General features: G+C 43.0%; 1 protein-coding gene across 3 annotated transcripts; it reads right to left on the bottom strand.

The window, feature by feature from the left end:
- Positions 1–3,275: 3,275 nt before the first annotated feature.
- nhsl1a (NHS-like 1a) lies at positions 3,276–25,147 on the bottom strand. 3 transcript variants are annotated; one of them, XM_086284164.1, is made up of 10 exons: positions 23,434–25,147; positions 16,748–16,855; positions 14,830–14,975; positions 14,219–14,293; positions 13,760–13,994; positions 12,495–12,979; positions 7,762–11,770; positions 6,963–7,050; positions 6,809–6,862; positions 5,718–5,854 (listed from the first exon to the last, which is right to left on the bottom strand). In XM_086284164.1, exons 1-9 carry the CDS (start codon positions 24,113–24,115, stop codon positions 6,838–6,840), a joined length of 5,853 nt encoding a protein of 1,950 aa, XP_086140290.1. In that variant the 5' UTR covers positions 24,116–25,147; the 3' UTR covers positions 5,718–5,854; positions 6,809–6,837. The 3 variants fall into 3 exon arrangements, with proteins under 3 accessions (XP_086140287.1, XP_086140289.1, XP_086140290.1); XM_086284161.1 differs by lacking the exon at positions 6,809–6,862 and having other exon boundaries at positions 3,276–5,854; positions 23,434–25,143; XM_086284163.1 differs by lacking the exons at positions 6,809–6,862; positions 14,219–14,293 and having other exon boundaries at positions 3,276–5,854; positions 23,434–24,070.
- Positions 25,148–25,544: the final 397 nt, after the last annotated feature.

Here is a 25,544-nt window from a genome sequence, read left to right as displayed (position 1 = left end):
AACGGCGGCGCCTCTCTCTCTCTTCCACCGTCAGCTGGTAACGCCCGATCTGCATGGGTTCCGGTTCCGGTTCACCACCCCCTGTGCCAGCAAAGGGAGCGGACGGCTGAACCGGAAGCGGTGGCGGGAGAGAAACGACCGGAGATGACCGCCGCAAGGACCGACGGGAGCTGTAGTCCCTCTCCCACTCTCGCTCCCGCAACCTGCTGTCAATGCGAAGTGTGAGGGAAACCAGCTCCTCAAAATTAGCGGGCTCGTCCCGGGAGGCCAGGTGGTCCTTCATCTCATCGTTGAGGGAGTGCAAATACACCCCGTGTAGAGCCCGATCAGACCAGCCCGCCTCGGCGGCGGCGATGCGGAAATCGATCAGGAAGTCCGCAACGCTCCGCCGTCCCTGACGAAGATGCAACAGCTTCCGCGCCGAACTGCGTTCAGAGGTCGGGTGAGCGAAAGTCTTCTTAAACTCACTCAGAAAGTCGTCATAATGACAAGTCGGTAACGGATGTCTAGCTAGATAAGCCTCTGCCCATGTAAGGGCGCGATCACGCAGTTTCCCGACTAAATAAGAAATCCGCACGGTTTCAGAAACAAACGAGCGGGGTGAGCGCCCGAACGCTAGCTCGCACTGAAGGAGGAAACCGCTACATCCCCCCCGGCCGCCAGAAAAAGGTTCCGGCTCCGGGGAGGCGGCATCGCGGAACATCGGCGTCTGCAGGGGCTCAGGACCCGCAGCGGGCTGAAGTGGCGGCGGCGCGGATACCGATGCCGACGTACCGGGAACGGGTTCGGGTTCCGGGGCAGTGGCTGACTGAAGGGTCTGAACCGCGGACTGCATCTTCTCCTGCTCGTCGGTGAGTGAGTTAACCTTCGCCAGGAGAAACTGGAGCGCGTCCTCGTGAGTGCCAAGAATGGCGCCCTGTTTTGAGACGGCGGTCCGGATTTGATCCGCTGAGTCCATACACTGGCCAGATTATACTGTCAGGCGCAGTGGCCCGTGGAAATGGAAGGGACTCAAGTGCAGATTCAAAACCGGAGGCCAGGGGTGAGGTGTAACGAAAAGAGATATTTATTTTACAATGCTCAAAGGCTAACAGAAAGTGCAGACTAGAATCAATGAACATAAACTAGATGTCTGAGGCGAGAGAAGATACTGTGATGATAACTAGACGGCAGGGATAACTGAGTGCAGGTACTGGGCAGGGGAAACTGTGGCGGGCCAGGGCACTGAAACAGAGGAGAGAGCAGTCAGGGGAATCCCACAGAGAGCTGCGAGTGAATCTAAGGATAGTACACTGAGCTGTCTTACAAACTTGCAGGTGAGGGTTGCGTGGAGGGGGGAGGCAGGAGAGGTCCAGGTGGGTACTGCATGCAATGCAGGGAGGCAGGCAGGAAAGAATGGCAGCTCCGACACGGAGAGGGATTACCGGCGGCAGCAAACTGGTATCCAGGAGAGCCTGGTAGGTGGGTTTTCGAGGCTGACGAGAAAAACAGAGATACGGTTAATACATCTGATGAGTCACCAAGGAATGGACGTGAGGCCGAGAACTGACTAAAGTTGGCAGATAATCTGGCGAAGACCAGTTGAGTGCGCCGGTCATAAATACTGCTGGTCTGATTGCCATCAGGTGAGGAACAACAAAGACTCCACCCAGTGGGGAGGAGCTGATGCTGTGGAAAACCACCCAGACCACGACAATATCTCATTTACAACAATCTGACAGGGTGGGTGATCTATTGGTAACAGCTCAGATTCATAAGAAAAGCATAGGGCAGCCTGTCCTCACCATCTGGGGCATCAAATTTTGCCCTTTTGTCAAAGCCTCCAGCATCTCAAATTTAAGTGCAGGGAACCCAAGTGACGCACTGGGTTGTAGTAATAATGAGACGGGTCTGTAACTCATAGGTCATAAAAAAACTAAGATTGTGAATGACTCCACACTGTCAATTTAAAAAACAGCAAATAAAGGTCGTATTTCATATGTTAAGTAATGCCCTACCCCAAGTCACCATCTTTTCCTTCCTTTCACCATCTGGTAAGGTTTAGGCTTAAGCCCCAAACTTTACCAGCAAGTGAAAGTAAAAAAGAAAGTGGGAACAAAAAAAGCAAAGCAAGCATAAAGGTCCTATAAGGACGGGAACTATGCTCTACTGACAAACCACACCTCCAACCCTCCAATCTTCATGTGACTTGTCATTTTTTAAAGGTGTGCCATTATCTCTCAGAAACCAATATTGGTTTCTGAGAGATAATGGCACACCTTTAAAAAATGACGGCAATGATGGCGAGAATCAAACATCATCTGACAGAACTGGAGCATTCGATGCCCTAGGATGAAAATGTTTTGGTTTAAGCAGAGACCTAAAACTTCTTTCATAACTCCTTAAAACCACTCCTTGGCTCTTGAAACCTTATTTAAAACCTGAGATGTGTCCTACATCTTGGAACCTGTTGACACTTTTCCTTAAATAACCTCCCAAACTCCTTTAAGTAACTTTCAAACAAGGATCACAGATCCAAAAACATCGTGAACACCTCAAGAATCCCTCAGAAATCTTCAACTGACTTCGTTAATAAATCCTGAGACTTCTTCAAGAAACTTTAAAACATTCTAACAAACTCCATTACAGGCATCTGGAGCAAGACCACTAACAAATCACTTATAACACAAAAAAGCTACATTTGATACCACTTTGAGAGATATTTGGACATGTTCACCAAGCTCTAAACACACCTGAGAAGTATTTAAACTTCTTCAGGACTCTTAATCATCTTTTAATCCCCTTTAGATGTGATAAAAAAAATCACCTTAAACCAGGGGTGTCAAACTTATCTTACAATGCAGCCCACTTTGATCTTAAGCGGGCGAGACCAGTGAAACCTCCTTTCTGTCAGTGTCTGTTTTTCTTCATGGTGAAAAAAAAGCTGCTGTGACAAAAATAGGAATCTGTCCACACAGCTCTCTGGATTTAATATGAAATACATGTGTAAAATTACGGAAAAAGCTATCATGGCCCAGACTGTCCAGTTTTTTGATTTGTTTCTAGGTTTAGTCATAAAAAAACAGAAATGTCTATCATAGAAAGGGAAAAACAGACACTTTTCCTATACTCACAAAGTTGCAGAGGTTTTATTAGAGACACAATTAAGTGTTTTGTTATTTGGCATAATGTGTGAAATTTCTTTGGTAACCCCCCCCCCCCCCCCCCAAAAAAACCCCCAAAAAAAACAAAACAGGGCTGACAACACTTTACACAATGGTAGAACAAGTCACAGATTCAGAAATCAATTTGTCCTTTATTGCTTCCATTTTTACATTCACCTTTTTACATACATTTCCATTTCTTTCAGTTCTACCTTTTTGCTGCTTTTCTACACATTCAGTTCTCCATTTCATCCCGATCATCACTTTAACCTAAGACTTCTTTTCTCACAGTGCTTTCCTCATTTATTTCAGTTTCCCAAGTAAATTCATTCATTTTATGGTTAATATAGTAAATCTCAACCTCTTATGTCCACACAGAGAGAAGATAAGATTATGTTTCTAAATACAAAGTCTCCACCCTAAAAAGTTACTTCTGATAGTTTGCAGTCGTATTAGCTGCTACCCATGGAAGTTTGCATCCATTGCTGAAAAAAACAAGGATTTTTTCAATCCATAAGTCGAAATTTAAGGTCATCATCTCAAGATTGAAAGTTTCACTGACTAACTCAAACTTCTGAGAAAATGAACTTGGAATTTTGGAACTTGGAATTAAGCCAAAATTTTGAGATTTTGTTTGTATTTTGTTTTTGTCAGTCATGGAAACAAGCTTCCATAGATGCCTACCATGAGATAAACAAATCTGATTTGAGGGTGAAAACTGAATGTGAGTGTTGTATGACTCATTAAGCTGGAGGCTGAAAATGCTAACAAAATAGAAACAAAGATTCAGCTGCAAAAGTCATACAAACAAGAAAACATGATAAGAGAGAAAAATGAATTTAGGGATATTTACAGAAAAGGACCATCTCTATTCCTTATTAGTTACAGTCTCAGTGAATGCAGCTGGTCATAATGTAGAAAACCAGACTTTTAAACGATTATACTGAAACAAACATCAAAACACAAGCCATTACAACATTTACACTAATGCTTAAATTTGGAGACGCATTAGCCCAGCCCAGTTACTTAGGTGATAATAATAAACCCCAGTAAATAGTTTGAATCGGCTGATTTAAGCATCAGTATCGAACATTTATTTTGCTGAAAGCATTGTGATATTACTTTTCTATTGAAGAAAAAAAACAATGCTTAATTGATTTTGTTTTCCCCAATATTTTGACCTAATTGATTTACATGATTTTTAACTTCATGATTAACTGCAACCACAAAAACATTTCTTGAGTACAAAATACAAAATTCAGGAACATTTTCTTAATGTGATAAATTAATTTGTTTTTGGATCACTTTTTTTGTGTAAACTAATTTTTAATATTATACTGGCTCCCCTCCACAACGTCCATGATGTGGGTCTAGATGGATCTTCATCTAGTTGTTGATATTTTCTTAACAACATCAAGATTGTAGCTCCCATGTATTTCAGTTTGATTTGTGTGTGATATGAATATGATGTGAAAAGTCAGTCCTTTACACAATTCCTGGATCCACATGAGGAATCACCTCCGGCAGAGCATATCCAATTCAACACAGATGTGTATATTCTAGAAGTTGCTGAAATTGACTGTTTCAGAATATTTAAAGTGTGATCTCAAGAAAACAAAATTCTCATGTGTAGAACAAACACGGGTTACTTGGCGAATATAAAGTGCAGAAGACAGAAGAACGTGAATTTATCAATGTCAAAGAAACTTAGTGTCACTGACGTTGGAAAACATATAACTAGTGTGGTTTAAAAGGAAATAAAAAGCGAAGAAACTGTTGGAGTGAAACTCTTATGTCATCGCAACAAGCTTCTTTTCTTGAAACCATTAATATTGTACACATCCTTTTAAGGTGACTGATGTAGTTAATTAGGAAGTGTGCTTTAGTGCATTCAATTAAATGCTTCAGGTGAGTTTCAGCTGAGTCAGCTGAGACTTTGCCACACATTCATGACCACATCCAATTTTTCTGTGGTGTCTAACATCCATCTGCTCCCGGCTACATCAGCAAGCTTTCTTGTCCATCAAGCAGTCTCAACCAGTGTCAGACTGGATTCTCCATCAGCTCCCGATGACTCGTTGAAATCCTCTTCATCTTCCTCCTCATCTTCCCCTTCAAAGATTGCAGTCATGGGGGCTGCAACAAGGCGGCAGCGGGCGGCAAAGCGGCGGCTAGCCGAGCAGGGAGGAGTGAGGGAGCGAGGGCGCGTGGAGGAGGATGACAGGAAGAAGAAGGGAGAGGAGGAAGAAGATGAGAAGAAGAGGTTATTATGTGGCAGATCCTGTTGCCTCCATTCCAACATCATGGAGAAGCTGTGAGCACATGGAGATCTGGGAGGTTGCTGAACATTAAGAGTCAGGTGGGCAGTGATGTCATGTGTTTCTCCAGTTTGGAGGGAGCTTGTGGAGTTTACTTGGTCTGAGGATATGTGAGGTGGTGGTGCACCATGAAGGTCAGCTGCTGCAGTGGGAGAAACAACTTTCCGAAGTCGCTCAACTGCTGAGATTCGAGATGAAGAATCAGGTCGACTGCCCTTCCTCAGCAGGAGAGCCTTAAAGCTCTCACTTCTTGCTGACCTTTGACTCTTGAGTGCTGCAGGTCGCATTAGCTGGTCAGTGGGAGTCACCGGAGGGGAGGGGGAGGAGGAGGAGCTCGAGACACGATGTTTGTCTTCTTCTAGATCCCTTCTTCCAAGCATCTTCCTCTTGGACCTGACAGAAATGTGACAGAAAACAGTGAACAATAGTAACTGTATATTTAGAAGCTACATGCACTGAATTACATGGCCACAAGAGAGTTGCTCTATTTTAAAAGTTTCTAGTTAACATCAAGAGGCAACTTCTAGAAATCTGAAAAAATCTAATAGACAACAAAGACATAGGTTCCTAAGAATATGTTTAATATATACATAAACAATGACATGACAGGAATGGAAGGGAACTTGGATTGAAGCACTTTTGTTTCTCAAGTATAGGAGAAGCTAATTAGCTGGGGGATCAAAGAACAAGTAGACGAAGTAGATATCTTACATTTAGTGTCTGAGGAAGAACAGGTTGCGAGTTTACCAGTGATTATGTTTTTGACTACATTATCTTGGTATCTGTCGGGAGGTTTGAACCTACTTGTGGCTTTGAGAACCAGACAATGTCTGGAGATAGTTTTGTACCCTCTACTGTGTGTCGTACTGCTTGATGTTATCATACCTTTGTTTCCTTACCTCCCCAGCAGGAAAGATGTATTTTCCTGTCAGTGGCTTACATTCCCAAACTGACTTTCTCGGTCTGTAATTATTGTGTATACATGAATACCAATGATCCCTGACTCCTCCAGTCTACATGCCAAAGTATCCTTGGGCAAGATACTGAATGCCAAATAACTTTTGATGCATCCATCTGAGTGTGAATGGGTGTGCTTGAAGGCATAGAACAAAGTACTGAATGAATGTGTTTGTGAATGGGTCACTGAGGCTTGTGGATAAAAGTGATTTGAGTGCTCAGTTAGAATAGAGAAACACTATATACGTACTACTACTAAATCTCTGGATTCTTTGACAGCTACAACTTATTCCTATTTGGGGCAACAGGGAATAAGGAAGAACTAGTTTCTATGTATAATAGGAGAATAATAATGACACTACACACTTAGTGACTAATTAAAGGCTTTACCTGTAGACAAACCCCAACTACCAGGGCATTCATGCTGTCCCTTCCCATACAGCACTGCTCCATAGAGTAAGAGGTAGAATTCAAACCAACAAGTGAGGATGTGGTTTAAAGGATTTTACAGAACAAGTGCATAGTATACATTTTGTGTTCCCACCTGTGAATGATGGTGAATAGATCCTCTGTGGTTCGCGGACAACCAGAGATGAACATCTGATCTGCTGAAATGCTGCCAAACACATCAGCTGGGAAGGAAAGGAGAGTGAAAAAAAACTGAACTTCAATTGTTCATTTAACAGTTCAGTTGAACTGAAATTGAAATGATGAAGAATACAATAATAATAATGGATTGCATTTATATAGCGCTTTTCGAGAACCTCAAAGCACTGTACAATTCCATTATCCATTCACTCTCACATTCACACACTGGTGGAGGCAAGCTACAGTTGTAGCCACAGCTGCCCTGGGGCAGACTGAATACAAGAGCAAGAATAATTATTTATTTATTATTTATTTTCCAATAATAATTATTAAAGATACCTGTATGCTCCGAAGATGACATTCACAGACATGATACTGCGGTATATAAGTTCCTATGTATGTAAGTTCCTATTGAGCTGTAGTCTGACTGAACCACATGCTGTACCTTATCTGCATATTTTTGTCTACTCTCACAGCTTGTTTGGGCAGGAAACTTGGCCCACTTTGCTTCACACCTGCACAAACAAAAGCTCTGCCTACATTTACTGAATGACTACTAAGGCAGATACTGGGGACAGCTAATACAGAAAATGCTTACTTAGTTTCACCAAGGACTCCATAAATTATATATTTGAGCATTTGGTGAACAATAAACAGGGATCTATAAATATTAGCTGCTATAATGCATAATAGGCTCACCACAATCTGAATTGGATAGGTTAAGAAGCAGGATCTGTGGTCTTGATAGAACTTACCATCCTGGGGACTGCTAGCCTCCTTTGATTTTTCTCCTCCTCTCAGAGCTCCGGGCTCGTCTTGTTTTTCACCTGGCTCTTGTATGAGAAGATCTGGTAGTGACAGTTCACCCCGCAGGCTGTCAGTGGACAGTACGCTGCTGAGAGAGTACCTGCTCTGACCAATCAAACTGAAGGAGCTTTCAGAGTCACTTGTGTCTTGGTCCCAAACTTTAGTAACTTTCATCTTCTGGCTTATTTGGATTGTCCTGTCTTTTCTTACATCTCTCTCATCTCCAGATGAGGATGAAGAGGATGATGAGGATGATGAGGATGATGATGAAGATGATGGGGAGGGTTCCATTTTTGCTGAGATCATTAGCAGCTGCCTGCCTGGCCTTTTCTTCTTCTTTTTCCTTCCTTTGTCTTTTTTCTTTGTGGTGGATGACATCATCATCATCCTTGCCATGTTAATCCTTCTCTCTTCCAAACTTTCCTTAATATCTTCCTCTTCATCTTCAGCTAGTGATGACCTCATCATTCTCCTCTGAAATGATGTATCATCTTGATAAAGTTTTGTTTTGATATCACCACAACTGGGGTGTGTTACTTCAGTTTGGGTGCCCTCAGTCCATGTGGAAGTAGTTCCTTGGCCCTTTGAGTTCCCTAATGTGCTACGGGTAGCCATTCCCATGATCCTTGAGGAGGCGCAGGTTCTATACATTTCCATGGCTCCTAGGGAGTAGTTGGTCTTTAAGGTATCCAAGGTTTCATTCAAAGTGTTTCGAGCCATTGTGGTCCCGGTGCCTATGGTTTTCAAGGTGCTACTGCTAGCTGTGATGCACAGACTCTGTGAAGCACCTCCAGTCCCAGAGGTCCCCATGGAAGCCCCTCCTGTAATTTTAGATGGAAAGAGTGGTTTGGTTGTTTTGGGTGAGGTCAGTGAGAGATCTGGTCTCTTGTGCAAAATTGGTGTTTTTGTCCGTTGAGGGGAGCTGGCAGGTGAGTGCATGGTGATATTGGCAGATGTTGTGTTAATTGGGTATACAGGTGTCACTGAGTTATCACTGGTGGACACCAAGTGCTTTGGTGAAGGGGGACTATGGATCACATGTTTGTGTAAAGGTGTGCAGAAAGAATCATCAGGAAACTGTGACTGGCTGTTGAACCCTGGAGAAAATGCTGTACTTTGTCCATTGCTCCTCACCACATTGAGTTCTCGTGTGGCGTTGGGGGATGTTGTGAGACCCAGAATGCAAAGATCAGGCTTCTTTGGTGGAACTGGCTTCTCTGGAGAGCAGATCTTTCTTGGGCTACTTGGCTTCAAGTCCCTGTTACAGTGTTTAATATCAACATTCTTCAAATCTCCATCAGCAGCACAGAGTGACTGCATTTGTGATTTTTTCTTGTCATTTTGCTCGACTTCCTCTTTGCTCTCTAACAGCATTTTTCTGCATTCTCTTTGAATCTCTGCAAGTTCTTTGAGCTTAGCATCTGTTAGCACTGTTCCTATAATGTTTCGTTGGAAAGACGTAGGTTGACTTATTGTGCTGACATGGTTATTGTCAGTTTCATAAGACATTTTCACCCATGGACTCTCAGAACTGGAGATTTCATTGTTAGCTAGTGTAGCATACATGTCTGAATCTTTCTTTTTCTGTTCACTGGACTGTCTGCATTGAGGAGTGCCACCATTCCTCAGCTGAAGCCCAAGACTTCTCTTGCTAGCAGTGTTATGAATAATGCTTTGTGAGCTTTGAAGATTGTTGAAATCTGATTCATCTGCCAAAAGCTCTGTTTTTGTTTGTTTGAAGAAATCATCATCTGATTCATGTTTAGGTTGTTTCATTTCAGCATTGTCTGGGCTGTGAAGGCTAGCATTATCCAAGGATGCACTAGCTGTATTATTGTCATTGTTTGCAACATAACAGATATCGTTTTCTGATCCTTGTTCCGCTAGGTTAACACTGGTGTTGGAAACAAGGTTTCCTTTAGTCAAGTCAGCCAAGTAGTGTTGAGCTTCTTTGATTGGTAGATCCTGGTTACCATGGTTACCAACAGACAACAAAGCGCCATCATCAGTAGATGTACCATTGGCTGGCAGGACTTCCTGGTTCTTAATAGAGCGGAGTTTGACGTCCTGCAGAGCTTGAGCAGTTACCAGAGGGCAGGGGTGTGCTTTGCCATATTTGTGTGGAAACGCGTCTGGGCTTGGTCGGGAGAAGACAGAGGCAAAAGGTGTGGGGACAGTAGACAAAGGAGGGAGAGGGGGAGGTGGTGGTGGTGGAGGGAGGTCAGCAATTGGCATGTCTGGGAGTTCTGAACATGGGGGAGGAGGGGGAGAAGTTGGGGGAGGAGGGAAGTTGGTGGAAGATGACACTGTAAATACCAGATCATGATGGGAAGTCTGCCTGACAGCGTAGGAGTAGGGGGGAGGAGGAGGCCGGGAGAAGGGAGGTAGAGGAGAAGGCCTGGCAAGGGATAATGGTGGGAGAGGAGGCGGTGGAGGGGGCAGAGGAAGGGATGATGGTGAAGGAAGAGGAACAAGAGAAAGTTTAGTGAAAGAACAAGGAGCAGGTGAGCAGGACTGCAGTGGAGGAGGAGGGGGAGGAGGAAGAGTTTCATGAATGGGAGAGCAGGAAAGTGAAAGCAAAGAAGACTCGAGAAGAGGAGGCCGAGGTGGTGGGGCAGGAAGATTAATATGTTTGGCAGAGGAGTCTGAGGAGGTGCAGGAGGAGAGGGAAGAGGTTGAAGAAAATGAGGATGAAAGGGATGAGAAAAGTGAAGACTTCCTCTCTGGCACTGGTGGCTTTGGTCTGCCTTCACCTCGAGACCTTGTCCTAGGCAGGGAGGATGCGACAGGGGAGAGGGGGAAGGAGGTAAAGCAGGAAGAGGAGAAAGGTGAGGTTGGGGGGAGGGAGAAAGCTCCAGGACTTGTTGTGAGAGGGGAGGATGGGATGAGGGGTGAAGACACTGGCGTGCCAGGAGTTGGAGTGTTAGACTGACTAGAGTACCCACTGGAGGGCGAAGCAAGTCGCTGAAGCCCAGGCACAGAAGAGGAAGCTGGAGGTTGGTGATTGAGAGTAAAAGTCAGACCTTCCTCCTCTGAACCTGGAGACCCAGGGCTGAGGTGAGTTGGTTCGAGGTTGGAAGGAGGAGAGTCAGAAGAGGTTGATGCCTGGCAGTCTGGGTTTAGAGGCTCAAAGGTTGAAACTGTACCACAGTTAAGCCCACTTTGGCGTCTTTTGGTGCTACTTCGGGGCACCCAGGGATCCTGAAAGTTCTGGGGAGATGACGCAGGTGTGTGCTGCATGGTGCGTTCCAGGCGGGGACCGCGCTCCACCTTGGGACTAGAAGAAGAACGCGAAGATTTGCTACGACCTGGCCGTCGCCTCAATGAATCAGAACGCAATGGTGGAGGAGGTGGACGCTTGGACTTGCGAAGGGAGATGCTGCGGGTGACAGAACGAGAGTAGCAGGAGGATGTGCTTGACTTCCTTTTCTCACGGTTTAGCGAGGGAGAGGACATCTTCACTGAACGCAAGGAGCTGCTATCAGTGCAAGAAGGGGAGGACCGACCAGAAGAGAGAAGTGGATCGAAGTTCCAACCTTCATCAGAAACACATCTCATTTCCTGGGAAATTCCACTGTGGACACTGGAGGTTGGAGAGAGGGTTTTGTAGCTCCATCTCTCTCCAGTCAAGGAACAACCATCTGAGAAACACTGGGCGTCCTGCTTTGTGGTTGTCAGGTCATCCTCTGCTGGGTAATGAAACTGAGTCTCTGAATCAGTGATAGGGGAAGAAGGAAGAGAGCCGGGGGAAGAAAGGGCCTCATTATTGGGCTTATCACTGGGGGAAGCCCACTCTGATTGTAGGGCACAACTAGAGGTTGCAGGGACAGATGATATAATAGGTGAGGAGGGAACGGAATTAAAGGAGGAGGAAGGAGACTGTGGCATTACTCTGGCAGTGGGGTCAAAGGGCAGCAGAGGGTGAAGATCACTGGGGAATCCCTGTAGATCCTGTGACTGGAAAAGAAAACAGGAATAAAAAAGAGAAAAATTATTTAAAATGTGCTCCAGGCATTTCTAATTTAGCATAACTTGGTTTCCTCAAAAAGCCAGTATAGTAAATTTAGTGTGAAAATCCAAAGTATCTGATGCTCTTCTATTGCTTTGATATTTCTCTTCTACCCAGCCGACAGTGAGCAACAGTAACTTAAAAATTTAGAAAGGTCAACAAATGAAAGGCTCTGAGCCCATGACATACTCTCAGCATCTGTAGGACATTCTGTTCATTGGGGACATGTTTGGAGTCTAATAATAATGGATTGGATTTATATAGCGCTTTTCAAGGCACCCAAAGCGCTTTACAATGCCACTATTCATTCACTCTCACATTCACACACTGGTGGAAGCAGCTACAGTTGTAGCCACAGCTGCCCTGGGGCAGACTGACAGAAGCAAGGCTGCCATATCGTGCCATCGGCCCCTCTGGCCAACACCAGTAGGCGGTAGGGTAAAGTGTCTTGCCCAAGGACACAATGACCAGGACAGAGAGCCCGGGGATCGAACCGGCGACCTTCCGGTTACAGATACGCTTCCCAACCCCCTGAGCCACGGTCGCCCCACAAGTTCTGAACTGTCTTCCCTCTGGCCTATGTTGGCTGACATTAGCATGCCAGTCATCTGGAAACTCCTTCAATTTATGCTTTGACTTTATTCGTGTAATAATAACTTCTGATTAATTTACCTGGTAGCAAGATGAGGAGGTGCTGAGAGTCCTGCAGGATACACTGTTACAGCTGGCCTGGGAGTTCAGGGAGGAGTTGGTTGCTGGACGGGGGAGGGTGTGGCTCTCCAAGGATGGTGAGCAGCAGGAGCCGGAATGGCAACCAATATGTGGGGAAGAGGTAAGGGAGGCCATGAGGCTGGACATTCCCTCTCCTTTAGGGGCTCGGATTCTCCTTGTTGACAGCTGCTCCTCTTTTCTTAGATCTCCCTTTTCCTCCACCTCCATGTTCCTCTGCTGATGAGGAGAGGTACATTCAGATGCAGGTCGACCCACAGTGGAGAACTGACCAGGAAGAACGTCAGAGATAGATGGTGACTTCGGGAGGGCATTATCTGGTATCCCAGTAACTGTCTTGCGTCGGCTCAATTTCCGGGGTCGTCGGTTTAGTGAGTCAGCATTGGAAAGTGTTCTTCGAAAACTGGCTTGGCGATCAAAACTCTCACCTTAAGTGTGAACACATACAAAAAGGTAACAGTCAAGACATGAGAAACCAAGTCGCTACTCCGAATCCAAGTTTAGCCTATGAGTCCTGCTGTAGTTTACTTAAACCTCACATCATATCCTAACTCTGATGTTTCCCGTTAGTTACTTAGAGTCCTGATAAAATCATATGTCCCTTTAAGGTCTTCAAGATAAGCTTCTGTTGAAAGAAAAAATCTCAGTTCCAAGTAAGATCTAAAGCTATAGTGGATAGTTATACAGTTATTTAACAAAAGTTAATCAAGTTTCTGTGAGAGCAGAATCCAGATGAAAATGGAGGCAATGTACCTCCGATTTCAACTCCTGGTCCAGAGTTAATTCTGAAAAGGCTAAAGGTAATTTACCAAGTCCCAAGATTTGGGTGAGTTAAATTGAAGTAAAGCCTCAAGCCTAAGAAGAACTTCAAGTTGGATTTGGGTCTCATTAGATTACTCTAACTTATATTTCAAATCTGAGTCCTATCCAGACTCCAGATTTTAAGATTTAAGGCATGAATCAAGATGACAAAAGCTTTCTGGTCTGCTCTAAATTAGAAGAACTCCCTATGAAGACCAAACTGATTTGAGCCTGAGAAAAATTTAAAGGTAAATCTCGAGTTTATGTCTCAGTCTATTTTTGAAACCAGATGCAAGTAGAAATTCAGTGTAGACAATATGGCAGAAATAAATTTAAAGTTTTAGATGAGTTTCAATAGTAAGTTCAGAGTCCTTACAAACAGAATCTGGATCTGAGTCCAGCTGTACCTGTTACATTAATAGGAACAATATCTGCTGCGACTGCTTCGGCCTGCTGCCTCATCCTCTCCTCCGGCGTTGGAAGTCGAGGGTGCGGTTCCACATCCATTTCGACTTTTGGCTCATATGTTTGCTCATCATCATCCCAACAGGAGGTGAGATGGACGGGATTCAGGACCAGTGGTGTCAGGGGTCGCCTGTTGTTCAAGATGAACATCTCATCTTCCTCTGAGGATGTTGTGGACTGACAAAGAAAAGAGGCAGAAATTAACAGTTTGGTCTACAAATTGAGTTTTGATACAGTTAAATCTAGTCCAGCAGCGTTGGGGTCTAATCTAGCCTGGAAGGGTCAAATTAAGACTTTGTCGACTGTTAGGGTAAAAAGCCTGTTTGGGTGTAACTGAGATGCTGCCCTACTTTAATTTTATCTAATCTAATGTACTACAGACATGTTTATTCCATGTTTACCTTTCTTCTCCAAACTGAAAACTTGAAACAAACTGAAAAGCAAGACTTAGAGAAAAAGTCCAAGACTCTGGACCTCTGAGGAGGGTTGAGAACATGAGGGAAGGATCAAGGGATGAGAAAAACAATTAAAGGAAAGGTTAATCATTGAGTATAACAAATAGATGGCAGAAGATGTGTCAGTGCTTCAGTTTGACCAGCAGATGGAAATAAAACACAAAGATTCTGCACTGATTGCACAAACAGAAAAAGATCCAGAACACACCAAACCAAATGTCTGTAGTTTTAAATCAGGAAACTGGATTGAAAAATAAACAATGAACATATATAAAACTCCAGGCTCCTTTAAATATATGGGGAAACAAAGGGATTCTTGTCCTTTAAGAAGCCGTTGTCTTGTATTTTACAGTGTGGCAATAAAAATAGCTTGAAAAATTACCAATAACAATTATTCTTTTATTCTTTCAGATGTAATGGTGAGCATGCTGGGCTGATATAATTGAGTTCCCGGGCCATGAGTAAGAGACACCGAACTGGTAGCGCTGGTGTCATTGTCTTCAGCCCCATTAATATATATCACTACATCTGTATAAACATCTTCACATGTTTCTCACCATCTTCCTGCTTTTGTCCCTCCACCCTCGTCGTGCGGTTCCGTCTGATTGGTTGATGCTGGAGAAGGGAGGAAGGGTGGGGCTGGGGGGGTGGGGCTGAGAACCACTTGGGATGCTGCAGCCATGCTGAGTCAGCCCATTACATGCTACAAACACACCATGATGATAGAAAATAGTGAGTTGAGTACATGAGAATGATTGTGGACTGTGTGAGCTTTGCTGCAGTGATCAGCTGAGATCAGCAGGAGAGCTCAGCCTTCGTCATTTATGCTTTCTCACAGTGACATGTGGCACTGCAGCTGCTGCGAAGCTGCAGAGCGTGCTGCATGCAGACCCCTGCAGCACTCTGCAGTCTGCTCACAGGCTGCTGTCACCTCTAAGCTTAATTACTTCTCTGATAAGCATCAAAGAACCAGGATTTATGGCCTCAAGCGAAGGAAACTGATCATTTATAAAGCTTAAGTACTTCATTGAAAATTTATGGAATCAAACACAGTGTAAAAGGCCTTTATTGCTCAGCAGCTATAAAAACAGACAGGAGGCTGTTTATCAGGACTGATGGCTGATTGAGAATATACTGCAGATTTCAGAGACATAAACATTTAAAGAGCAAATGATGAGGATCTCTTTGAACAGGCAGCTGCTTTTGCAGTCTTTCCTGGCAGACTTGTTGGTGTAAACACCCAAACAATGTTAGCCTTAGCGACATGACAGTGTTATAAACAGTTAGTGATCTGCCACTGCAGTGAGGAAGACTGTGAGTTTTCCACCTTCAGCCCATAAAGAACAATATCAAGAGTGGAGAAGAGTACGTATTCTTTCAGCAGCAATTCTGTGAGTGTGTCAGGTCATAAGGTCACTGTCTGCTGGCATCTGTCAGCCAATGCTAATCCTACAGGACACACACACACTTAGGACTCGAGGTTTGTGTGTAACAGACTTCTGAGGCTCTGGGGGTTCACACACTTCTTGAACTTGACCCAAAATAATTTTCAATTTTCTTTTTTAATTATTTTACACAATATATAATATGACATAAGGAAGACAACAAATAGGGAAAAACACATTTATTATTTATTCATTAATTTACTGTAAAAATTTAACTTAAATATTTTCAATTTGTTTAAATACTTATAATCTACTTATTGATCAAAAATCTTTTCCACCTGGGTCTACATCCAAGAATGGATACAGATACAATCCATTAACTCACGCTGTGAATGTTTTCTGAAGCAGACGTCATTTAGCCTGACCAGATGCTCCATGTCATTCATATGTCCGACTTCCTGCCCTCCTCATCTGCTCTGTGCGGCTTGAAAGGACTAATAATTAACTTGGATTGCAGAGCCACTTCAGAGATGCTTCTACAATGTGGAGCAGTGGTTTTAGTGTTTTCAGTCATTTCTACCGCAGCCGCATTGCAGTTTCTCCTCATGGGACTCAGGTATTATTGATCGAGTTTATACACAGACTTCTTTAAGTGAACTTCTCAGTTCACAAAACAGTCTGATTGCTGTTCTGGACTCAGGTTCAAAGCTGCACCCTGTCTGTTCACTTCTTCTTCCTAATTTAATCCAGGCTCTCTAAATATTTGAGTTAATGAAGGTTCTCTCCCCCTCTCTGTAACCAGAGCTGGTAATTCTTGATGTCAGTAAACATTTTTTTTCATTGGTTTATGGTCTCAATAGCTACTTTTAAGTCTTATTGAAGATAACATGGCGTTCCTTTTGGAAAGTATGGTTCCATTAGAGTGAGACAGGACCAGAAATCAGGGAAGGATTTAAAGTGTGGCTACTTATTTTCATCTAGAGACTTTCTCAAGTCTCTTAGCATTACTCTAAATGTGTTTCCCCACAGATCCAGTTAATCTCACATTTTTGTAAGGTTAACTGATGAAACACTAAAGTACCACTCTCACCTCGCAGGTCATCAGCACTGCCTGATCGCCTTTTGCCAGGGATGAAGCGCAGACCCTGCTGAGGCTTCTGGGTAGTGTAGTGAACAGACCACTTACTGTCCCCGTCCCCTGCAGCACAAACAAAGACAGAGAGAGAGAGAGGGAGAATGAGGCTACTTTCTGGATTTTAATCTTGTTTCAGCAAATCTTTTCACACTCAGAGGAGCAGTGATGATGAGAGCTGCTGCACTCAGCACTATTCAAGGTGACCTCCACATCACAGGGCTTTTATTGTGAAAGAGCTGCAGATTGACTGTCTGTGGTATTCAGTGGACAGATGTATGGACAGATGTGGAGCTTGAGTCTCAGCCTTCTGCATTCTGCAATGTATGTCAGGACCAAAAACACCTCTTATAATACAAAGTAGGAATTTCTTACAATAACTTATGAATGATTTTGTTTTTCTGCACTGACAGCGTTTTTTGTTTTGTTTTAGTCATTCATCTCATCCTAATAATATTCAAAAAACAAGAGAGAAAAGATAATTTGTTCCCATTAATCAATCACATCTCTCTTTAACCGCATGATCCAAGTCATCACTGATGAGTGATGGCCGATTGTTTATGTTCTGTTGTCATATTTTTTGTTGTCATTCAAAAGACAAGTAAATAAACACCATTACATTTTAATCAAGAAAAGGTTATTTTATTTTTTCTTCTGAACACAGCTTTAGAGGTTTAAACCAAACAATGGAAACAAACATTACGGGGACTGAAATGGCGATGCAGGAAGCTCCTGAGATACTTGAAGGAATGCCAAAGTCCTTGAGAAATATGAAAGATTATTTAAGATGTAAATATGGTCCTTGAGATTTTGTGTGTTTTGGTGGGTTCTTTAGAACAAGCATGCAGAGGCTGAAATATGAAAATACACGCAGTGGTCCGATAAATACTTTAGACAGTTCCAGAAGTGTCAGAAGGTATTTTGGGTTTTCCAGAAGCATCAGTGGTGCTTGAAGTTCTAAAACATTAGAGATTCGATATAAGGCTTGCGGGGTTTTCACTGGCTCTGAAAAAGAAGATGCAATTCTTCTAGGAAGGCTTAAACAGTCTTTACGGGGTCCAAGTAATCCTCAAGGAGGTCTGACAAGTTGTGACAGTTTTTAAGAAGGGACCACAGGTGTTTGAGAAGATTTAGGGAGTCCTGTGGCAGGTTCTTGAGGAGGTTTTTTATGTTAGAAGGAGGCCCTTGATGAAGCCATAAGAGAATTACAGGAACCACCAAGGAGAATGATAAAGAGACCATCCTGATTCTTGAGGTGCTTCTGCTGGTCCTTGATATGAACCTGAAGAAGCTTGGTAGTTCTTAATTGGGTCCCAGAAGTTCTTGGTAGGTAGTGGTCCTTGACCAGGCAGTAGACGTCTGTGGCAGATTCAGTGGGTCATTGCAAATGTTCCAGTGATTCAAGCTGCTCTTGTATGTTGAGGACATAATAAATGTCCACACTGATCATCAAGAAGATACTATGGTTGCTTAATTATTTTTTCCAATTGTCGTTGAGAAATAACACAGGTCTGTAAAGAGATTTAAATTGTTCTTGAGGGCATTCTAGAGGTCACTACGAGGTTATAAAGCTCTGAATAACTTTTCCGAGAGTCCATGTGGAGATTCCAGGGGTCCACAAGTCCTGACAAAAGCCTTTAAATAAGCCTATATTGTTCTTGAAGAGTTTCTGGGGGTTACTGGTTAAAGGGTTAAAACCTTGAGAAGACATCCTAAGGGTCCTTGTGGGGATTCCAGGACCCCTTGAGAACACAAATGCCAAAAAAGTCTTTAAATGATCCCTAAATTGGGTTCTTGAAGTCAGTAAGATTATTACAAGGCATTTAAAGACAGTCCTGGAGACCTTGAATAGGGTCTCTAATGTTTTAGACTATAGTTACAGGTAATATAAACTCACATTTCAAATGCTCATTAAACTGCTGATCTAAACTACGTTTGACATGATTTTTACATGCACCTGAGAGCCAATCAGGGGGTGGTATCTATGAGGTCATCTTTAGAGAGCTATAACTCACTCTACCTGTACAGCTCAAAGGTAAATCAATCCCTCGCCAATACAGCGGCACTCACCTCTGGTCTTACTGAGATATCTGAGGACAGATTTGATTGCCGTTCCGATCAGAACCATAACGACGCCACACACTCGTTTAGACACACACACCGACACACACACTCCTGAGGCTGCAGCAAACAGAAAGAGAGCGGGCGAGCAGCAGCAGTAATGCAGCTCGACTCGCTGCAATGCTACTCTCCTCCCACTCCTCTCTCTCTTATTCTCTTTTTATGTCACTCGCTCCCCCCTCTTTCTTCTTTTCTTTTCTCCACACACACACACACACCGTTGGCAGGAAGCCAGTACACGTGTGTGTCCTTCATGTGTGTCGCCAGGTGATGAAGGTTACCCGCAAATACCGCATTATCACAACGACACATGAAACATGATGCTTTGTAGATGAAGAGAGATGAAGAAACAGAATTCAAAGTGTGTCCGCGCCTCTGATGTATCCCTGTTCATCTTTTATTCTCTGTGTTCTCATGTTTCTATCTTTGTGAGGTCCAAAGAGAGTGAGGACATGCTGTCAAAGTGTGGACATCAGCCTTGACATCAGCATCTGAGGGATAAAATGAGGAAAAATGCCAAAAAAAAAACAAAAAACAAAAACACCAAAAAACCTTCAGGGTATAACAGGTGCTAATGCACAAAGAGATAACCGCATCCAGTATTTGAATAGATGCAGGTGGTGCATATTTCATGTTTTTACAGTCAGATCTGTATATATTTTTAACAATAACCTTTCAAAAGAATGATATAAATACAGCAGAATACAATTTTCTTATTCATCCATCCATCCATCAATCCATCCATCCGTCTTGTGGTGCTTTTCTGAATGTGGGGCAACAGTCTATGTAGAAAAGCCCAGATCTCCTTCTAACCAGCCTGCCATCCAGGTCTTCTGGAGTGACGGCACGGTATTCTGAGCTAGCTTTACAAGAGACACTAAATCTCTCTGGGATGACCAAGCTCCTCATCCTATTTCTGGCAGAAAGCCCAGACAGCCTGAGAAGGAAATAATTTCCTTGCTTATATCTGTGATCCCATTCCTTTGGTCACTGACCACAGTTCATAGCCATAGGTGGGGATGGGAAGGTAGATGTAGTAACTCTAGAGCTTCGCTTTCATACTCAGCTCTCTCGTCACCGCAATAGACTGTAAAAACATCTGCATCACTGCTGCATCAATCCATCTGTAGTCTATTACTCCTTCCTGGCCTCGATTATGAACCAGACCCCAAAATAACTCCACCATTTAGTGCAGAAGCCATTCCCAGCCTTGAATCGCCCCACCACACTTTTCTGACTGAGAACCATGACATCATGGAGACTTGTTTTTTAAAATTTGTAACATATTGTTATAAATGCCTACTTGTCTTAGTAGATGTGTTTAGTGGACATAGCAGGGGTAACTTGTACACTCCTGAAGGTTTTATTAATCCTTAATAAATATCCACAGGTTTTGGGCTACATACCATATATTGCCATGAAGATGGTGTCTTTTTCAGGTAAAGCATTGCTTATTTCAACAAGAACATCATTCTTTAACTGTCATTCCTTATGGCCTAGACACTGGCTAATGTCAGTTTCATAGTTTTCGTGACAAAATGTTGGCATTTTGTCAAATTTTGTGGAATTGTTTTTTTCTTTTTTCTTTTTTTTTAGGGAAAATCTTGCTTTTCAGCAAGACTATATTCTGCACATATTCCAACAGCAGAACTCCACAGTAAAAACGTGTGCAACCCTAAATATTTGTGGTAACACTGGCCATGGCTGATAGAGTTGACAGTCACCTTCATCATCACCAACTGGGACAGTTCCAGTCTGTAACTGTGCCGACTATGTGGGCCAGTGGAGCAGCTAATTACCGTCTTCATGGCTGACAGCCTGTCTGTCTGTCTTCACCTTCTCACTGTTTTAATTAGTTTCATTAATTAGACAGTAAGTAGGACACACTATCATTATGTCATAGTCTTATATATAGTCGGAATCTGTTAAACTCTGAACTCTGTCAGCTGTCCAGTCAGGAAAGAGGAAGGATGAGGACAGAGTCACGTACCACTGACTGATTGATGCTCAGTTTTCTTTGTTTTAACATTATAAACGCTGAGACGTCACCACAAAGGCAACATGAGGGCGGGATACTGAAGGTAGATGTTAGGAAGCTAACAGGTAGCAGCTGTTGCAGCTAAAAAGCCTGTTCATTATCTGTTATTCGTGGAATTAGCTTTTAGGCCAATGCGTGGAGCGGCAGCTAATCCTTGCACACACACACACACACGTACACATGAAGAAGATTATGCACACAGGGGAGATAATTAACCAAGAATATGGAGAGCTGGTGTGATTTTCTTCTGCATATTATCAGAGAATAATAGCTGACTGGTGCTGTGATGCATTATTGATCAGACAGTCACACAGTGTGTGTGAAAGTGTGTTTACTCTGCCACAGGAGACGTGCAGGCACTGAGTTGCTGCTCTAATATTCTCATTTAAAAATGGAGAAACTGTGAGGCAAAGACTGAACCAAACTGGGACGAGCTAATCTGGAAGATTTTATTGTATCACACTTTAATTTTACTGATACCACTAATTATGAATATCTGCCGTGAGAAATCTCTTCCCAAGTCATCCAGGAGCAAACTGAATTTAGTTTAAGTGGATCCTAGTCTGCCCTGATGAGAAGAAACACATTAAAATTTGTGCGAGATTTAGAACCAAAGAGAGCCAGATAAAGCCATCTTTCTATATTGAAATGGATAAACAAGAATAGCTGAAGACATTCAGGACCTCAAAGAGTTATGTCAGACAAACTTAGATAATTTGGGACCAGACTAGTGGCTAAAAAACATTCATAATATCAAAGAACCAAATAAACCAAAACAAAGTAACTACTCCAATTTCACGTCTTGATGCATGCTCAATCATCCAGGAAAGTAAATCTCCAAAAAGTTGATTCTGTTCATCTGGACGTAGCGTTTTGTGGGAGAAACGTTTCGTCCCTCATCCAAGTGACTTCTTCAGTCTCAGCTGACTGCAGGTTTCCCCAAACTTATAAACAGAACATTTGCATAATGACTGAAACCAGCCCACTAAAGGAACAATGGGCTGGGAGGTCAATTCCTTAATCATAATTATGCAAATTCTCATGACCATTGATCAACAACCACTGACCAAAACCCACTGATCAAAGACCACTGAATGGTCCAGAGATGATCAAAGACCATCTCTGAATCGAGGAGGGGGCCTAAGTGTCCATCTTTCACCATCTTACAATGCTGTGATTGCAGCCATTCCCCAACTCTCTGTGAATGGTACTCATGGCCATTGATCAGTGGTTGTTGATCAATGGTCATGAGAATTTGCATAATTATGATTAAGGAACTGACCTCCCAGCCCATTGTTCCTTCAGTGGGCTGGTTTCAGTCATTATGCAAATGTACTGTTTATAAGATTGGGGAAACCTGCAGTCAGCTGAGACTGAAGAAGTCACTTGTATGAGTGACGAAACATTTCTCCCACAAAACGCTACGTCCAGATGACCAGAATCAACTTTTTGGATACTCCAATTTAAGACTATATCAAACCAAAACACGACAGGTGAGAACATCCAGGGCTTTATAACGCCAAACTAGGTGAGTTACTATTATTTGTTACAAAACTTAGCTAGGACCATTTAGAATATCAAACCGAGCTTTTCAGGGCCAAATAAAGCCAGACCATAATAAATGGGATAATTCAGGACCTCAAGCTGGAATCTTGGAGACCGAAGTGAGCTAAGCAAGGCTAGCTAGCAGCATTCAGGGCTTAACACAATTTATAGGACATTTTACATGCATAGAAATGCAGTCCTTCCAGGTGAGATCAAACAAAAGTACATTTCAACTAGATTTAGGCTCAAATAAAATTTGAATTTTGTGCCAGATTGAAGATCATAGAGAGCCAGACAAGCATAACTCACAGAACGGAAATGGTCAAATAAGAGTAGTTGAGAATATTCAGGAGGTCAAACATCAGGAACATCACGAAAACTGAGATTATTTGGGACCAAACTAGAAAGAGCTAGAGTGGTAGTAACCATTCAAGTCCCACGATTTAGCACTATTCTGGGCTGAATAAAAGCAAAACCTTTGATTATGCAACCTCGAATAGATCATCCAGGATAACAAATGGTACCATTTATAATATCAAAAAAGTAAGTGTTCCAATTTGCCACAGTGTCACAGTGTATTTGGGACTTTTAAAAGTCAATTCAGGCTGACTGGGATCTGTGGGAACAAAACTGAACTAAGCTATAGGATACCCTGGACCAAACTGGGATAACCCAGACCTGGTTGGTTAATTAACGGTCTCAAAGAAGGAGGTAATTCGGAGTGTGTTATGCTGCCTGATATGATTGAGTACCACATAAACCCTAATACATGTGTCTATTTGACTATCATCTGAAATCTTTGAGGACCAAAATGGTCCAGTTGCACAACTCAAAACCAAAAGCACCATTTCAGGATTCCCAGCTTGGATAGTATCTTTCTAGCAGTGTAATACCAAGTACTAGTAGCAGTATTCTGATTACCCAAATTTCTTGGTAGTACCTTTGTGTAGAAGGGGTGTAGTTTGGGTTGCTTCCTTCCCAGACATTCTCCCTTTGCGACGTCTAAAGCACAAGAAGCTTGTCTTGCACTTCCTGCTGGGCCTGTAGCGATATTGTGGTGGCGGCTCTGGCTCCTTGAATGGGGGTGTAGTTCTAAGATGAAAGGGGACAGGCATGGTGTAACCGGGACGGGGCTCTGGGGTTGGGGGGCAGGAACTAGTTCTGCGTCGCTGGGTGAGAACTGGGCAGTTAGGGCGCTGCAGCTGAAGCGGCAGAGACTGTGGATGGGGTTTACCGCAGGCCTCTGGAGTAAGGAACAGTTTCCCACGAACCTCTGGGGTGAAAGAAGGGTTGATATGGGAGCGTGGTGGGAGTTGCTGCGGGCGGAACCAGGGACTGTTTCCTTGATACTGCAGGTGAGCTGGGAGGGGCTTTTTTTCACTTGAGGCTGATGCAAGCTGTCCCACGCCACCTGCATTTAACCCATAGATGGCATCATGGTGCTGGTAGATTTTAGCTCTGAGCAGGCGCCGGCGCAGGCTGCCCTCTGTTTTTGGTTGCAAGGAAATCATCTTGCGTGGAAGAAGCTCATCTCGCTCTTCATCAGGACCAGAATTCCAACAATGCGACGTCACACCAGGCCCCGCCCCCTCCCCACCCAGGCATTCCACATATGAAATCATTGTTTCTCGAGCTGTGATTAGGAGTTTGATGGGCTGACAGATTACAGGTGACTCACCACGACTAAACTACAATAGTATTATCATCTTTTCGCAGTAAGTCTTCTCTTGGAGTCAGTTTTCAACCCCTTGTTATTCAAACTCATAAAGAGATTTGTATCATCCAGGTCCTTCACAATAAATGTCCAAAGAGGATCAATAATTCCAGAAAAGGTCCTAATTCCTCCAAATTTAGTTAGCCCTGCCTTATAAAAGAGTTTGATTCTGCAAAATAAGCATTAAAAATAATTTTTGCCTTTTTTAGTTGAAGAGAAAAATGAATGTCATTGGACGCACATATTTTCCAGTTATTCACAAAACGAGCCTTGAGCATTTCACAATAAAAGTCTTAAAATGCTATATCTTCACAAATAGCACATTTGGGTTCAGAACAACTATGCAAATTTGTATTATTACAAAAGGTTGATAAAAAATAATAATTTAAAAAAAATGCCCTAAAACAAAGTCCAAAATGTGCTCAGTCGTTTATAAGTTATAAGTTTATAAGTAAGATCTCCGGATCCTCATGTCCACATGTGCAAATGTCCATTTCTTACAACAAACAATCCCAACATTTCACAGTAAAAAAAAAAAAGAAAACCTTCGTGTGACCCTGGAATGAACGCAGTTAAAACCTTTAGGAGCTCTGTCCAACTTCTTCTTATTCCTTCACAATAAAAACCTCAGACCTCCAAACCACAAACCAAAAAGTCTCCCACGGCCGATGTGAATCCAGAAATGATTACAGTCCAACAGTAAATGTGATTTTTCTTCAGAGGTGTTGACATAGTGCTGCTTTCTTTCCTCTCCTCTCTCTAACTCTAATCTACTAACAGGGATTATCCAGGTCTGCAGATGGCCGGTGTGGGACAGGTATTTATCACCACACTCACAACACATGTTGCTCAGTAATGCGTTACTGTGTTAAACTGGGTATCTCTAAATTTAGATCTTAAACAGAAGGTTAACATCCTTCACAGCTTAGTTAAACTTCACCTGCACACCACACGATGTGGGTTAATACACACCTGTCAACTGCAACAAATGCACCAAATCCTACTTCTATAGCTACAGTTAGCAGTTATAGAAACTCGCTGAGCCAGATAACGTTTATTACAGCCACAAAATGACGGCATTGACAGCAGCAAATCCTCTTTGGATTCATTGACCAATTAATGTACTTCAGAACCAACACTTCTTATCTTGATTCAGCATGCAAATACGCAGAATGGACATAATGATGTGGAGCTTGAACTATAGAGACTGCCATTAGTGTCATGTGCACCAAATCTCTACTAGATTTTATTTTGTCATCTTGCTTTTTCATTGTGTGTTATTGCACCTCGGCTTGGTTTTGCTGTTGCATGTAGCTGACCCTCCAACACGACCCTCA

This window comes from Aulonocara sp. 'chitande type north' Nkhata Bay, linkage group LG23, assembly GCF_057382095.1.
Source record: "Aulonocara sp. 'chitande type north' Nkhata Bay isolate Kocher_YH1m ecotype deep benthic linkage group LG23, A_spYH_male_GT1.1, whole genome shotgun sequence".
In the NCBI taxonomy this organism is placed as follows: Eukaryota; Metazoa; Chordata; class Actinopteri; order Cichliformes; family Cichlidae; genus Aulonocara; species Aulonocara sp. 'chitande type north' Nkhata Bay.
The sequence above is the reverse complement of the archived record's forward strand: the minus strand, read 5'-3'. Positions and strand labels throughout refer to the sequence as shown.

Bases quoted from the DNA above. Each gene is read 5' to 3' on its own strand.
- nhsl1a (XM_086284161.1), bottom strand. From the start codon at position 24,115: ATGATTTCATATGTGGAATGCCTGGGTGGGGAGGGGGCGGGGCCTGGT. The intron at 13,995-14,218 runs GTAAACATGGAA...TTTCTTTGTCAG, and splicing joins TTTCAGTTTGGAGAAGAAAG to TCCACAACATCCTCAGAGGA. The intron at 12,980-13,759 runs GTACAGCTGGAC...TTCACACTTAAG, and splicing joins TGTTCCTATTAATGTAACAG to GTGAGAGTTTTGATCGCCAA.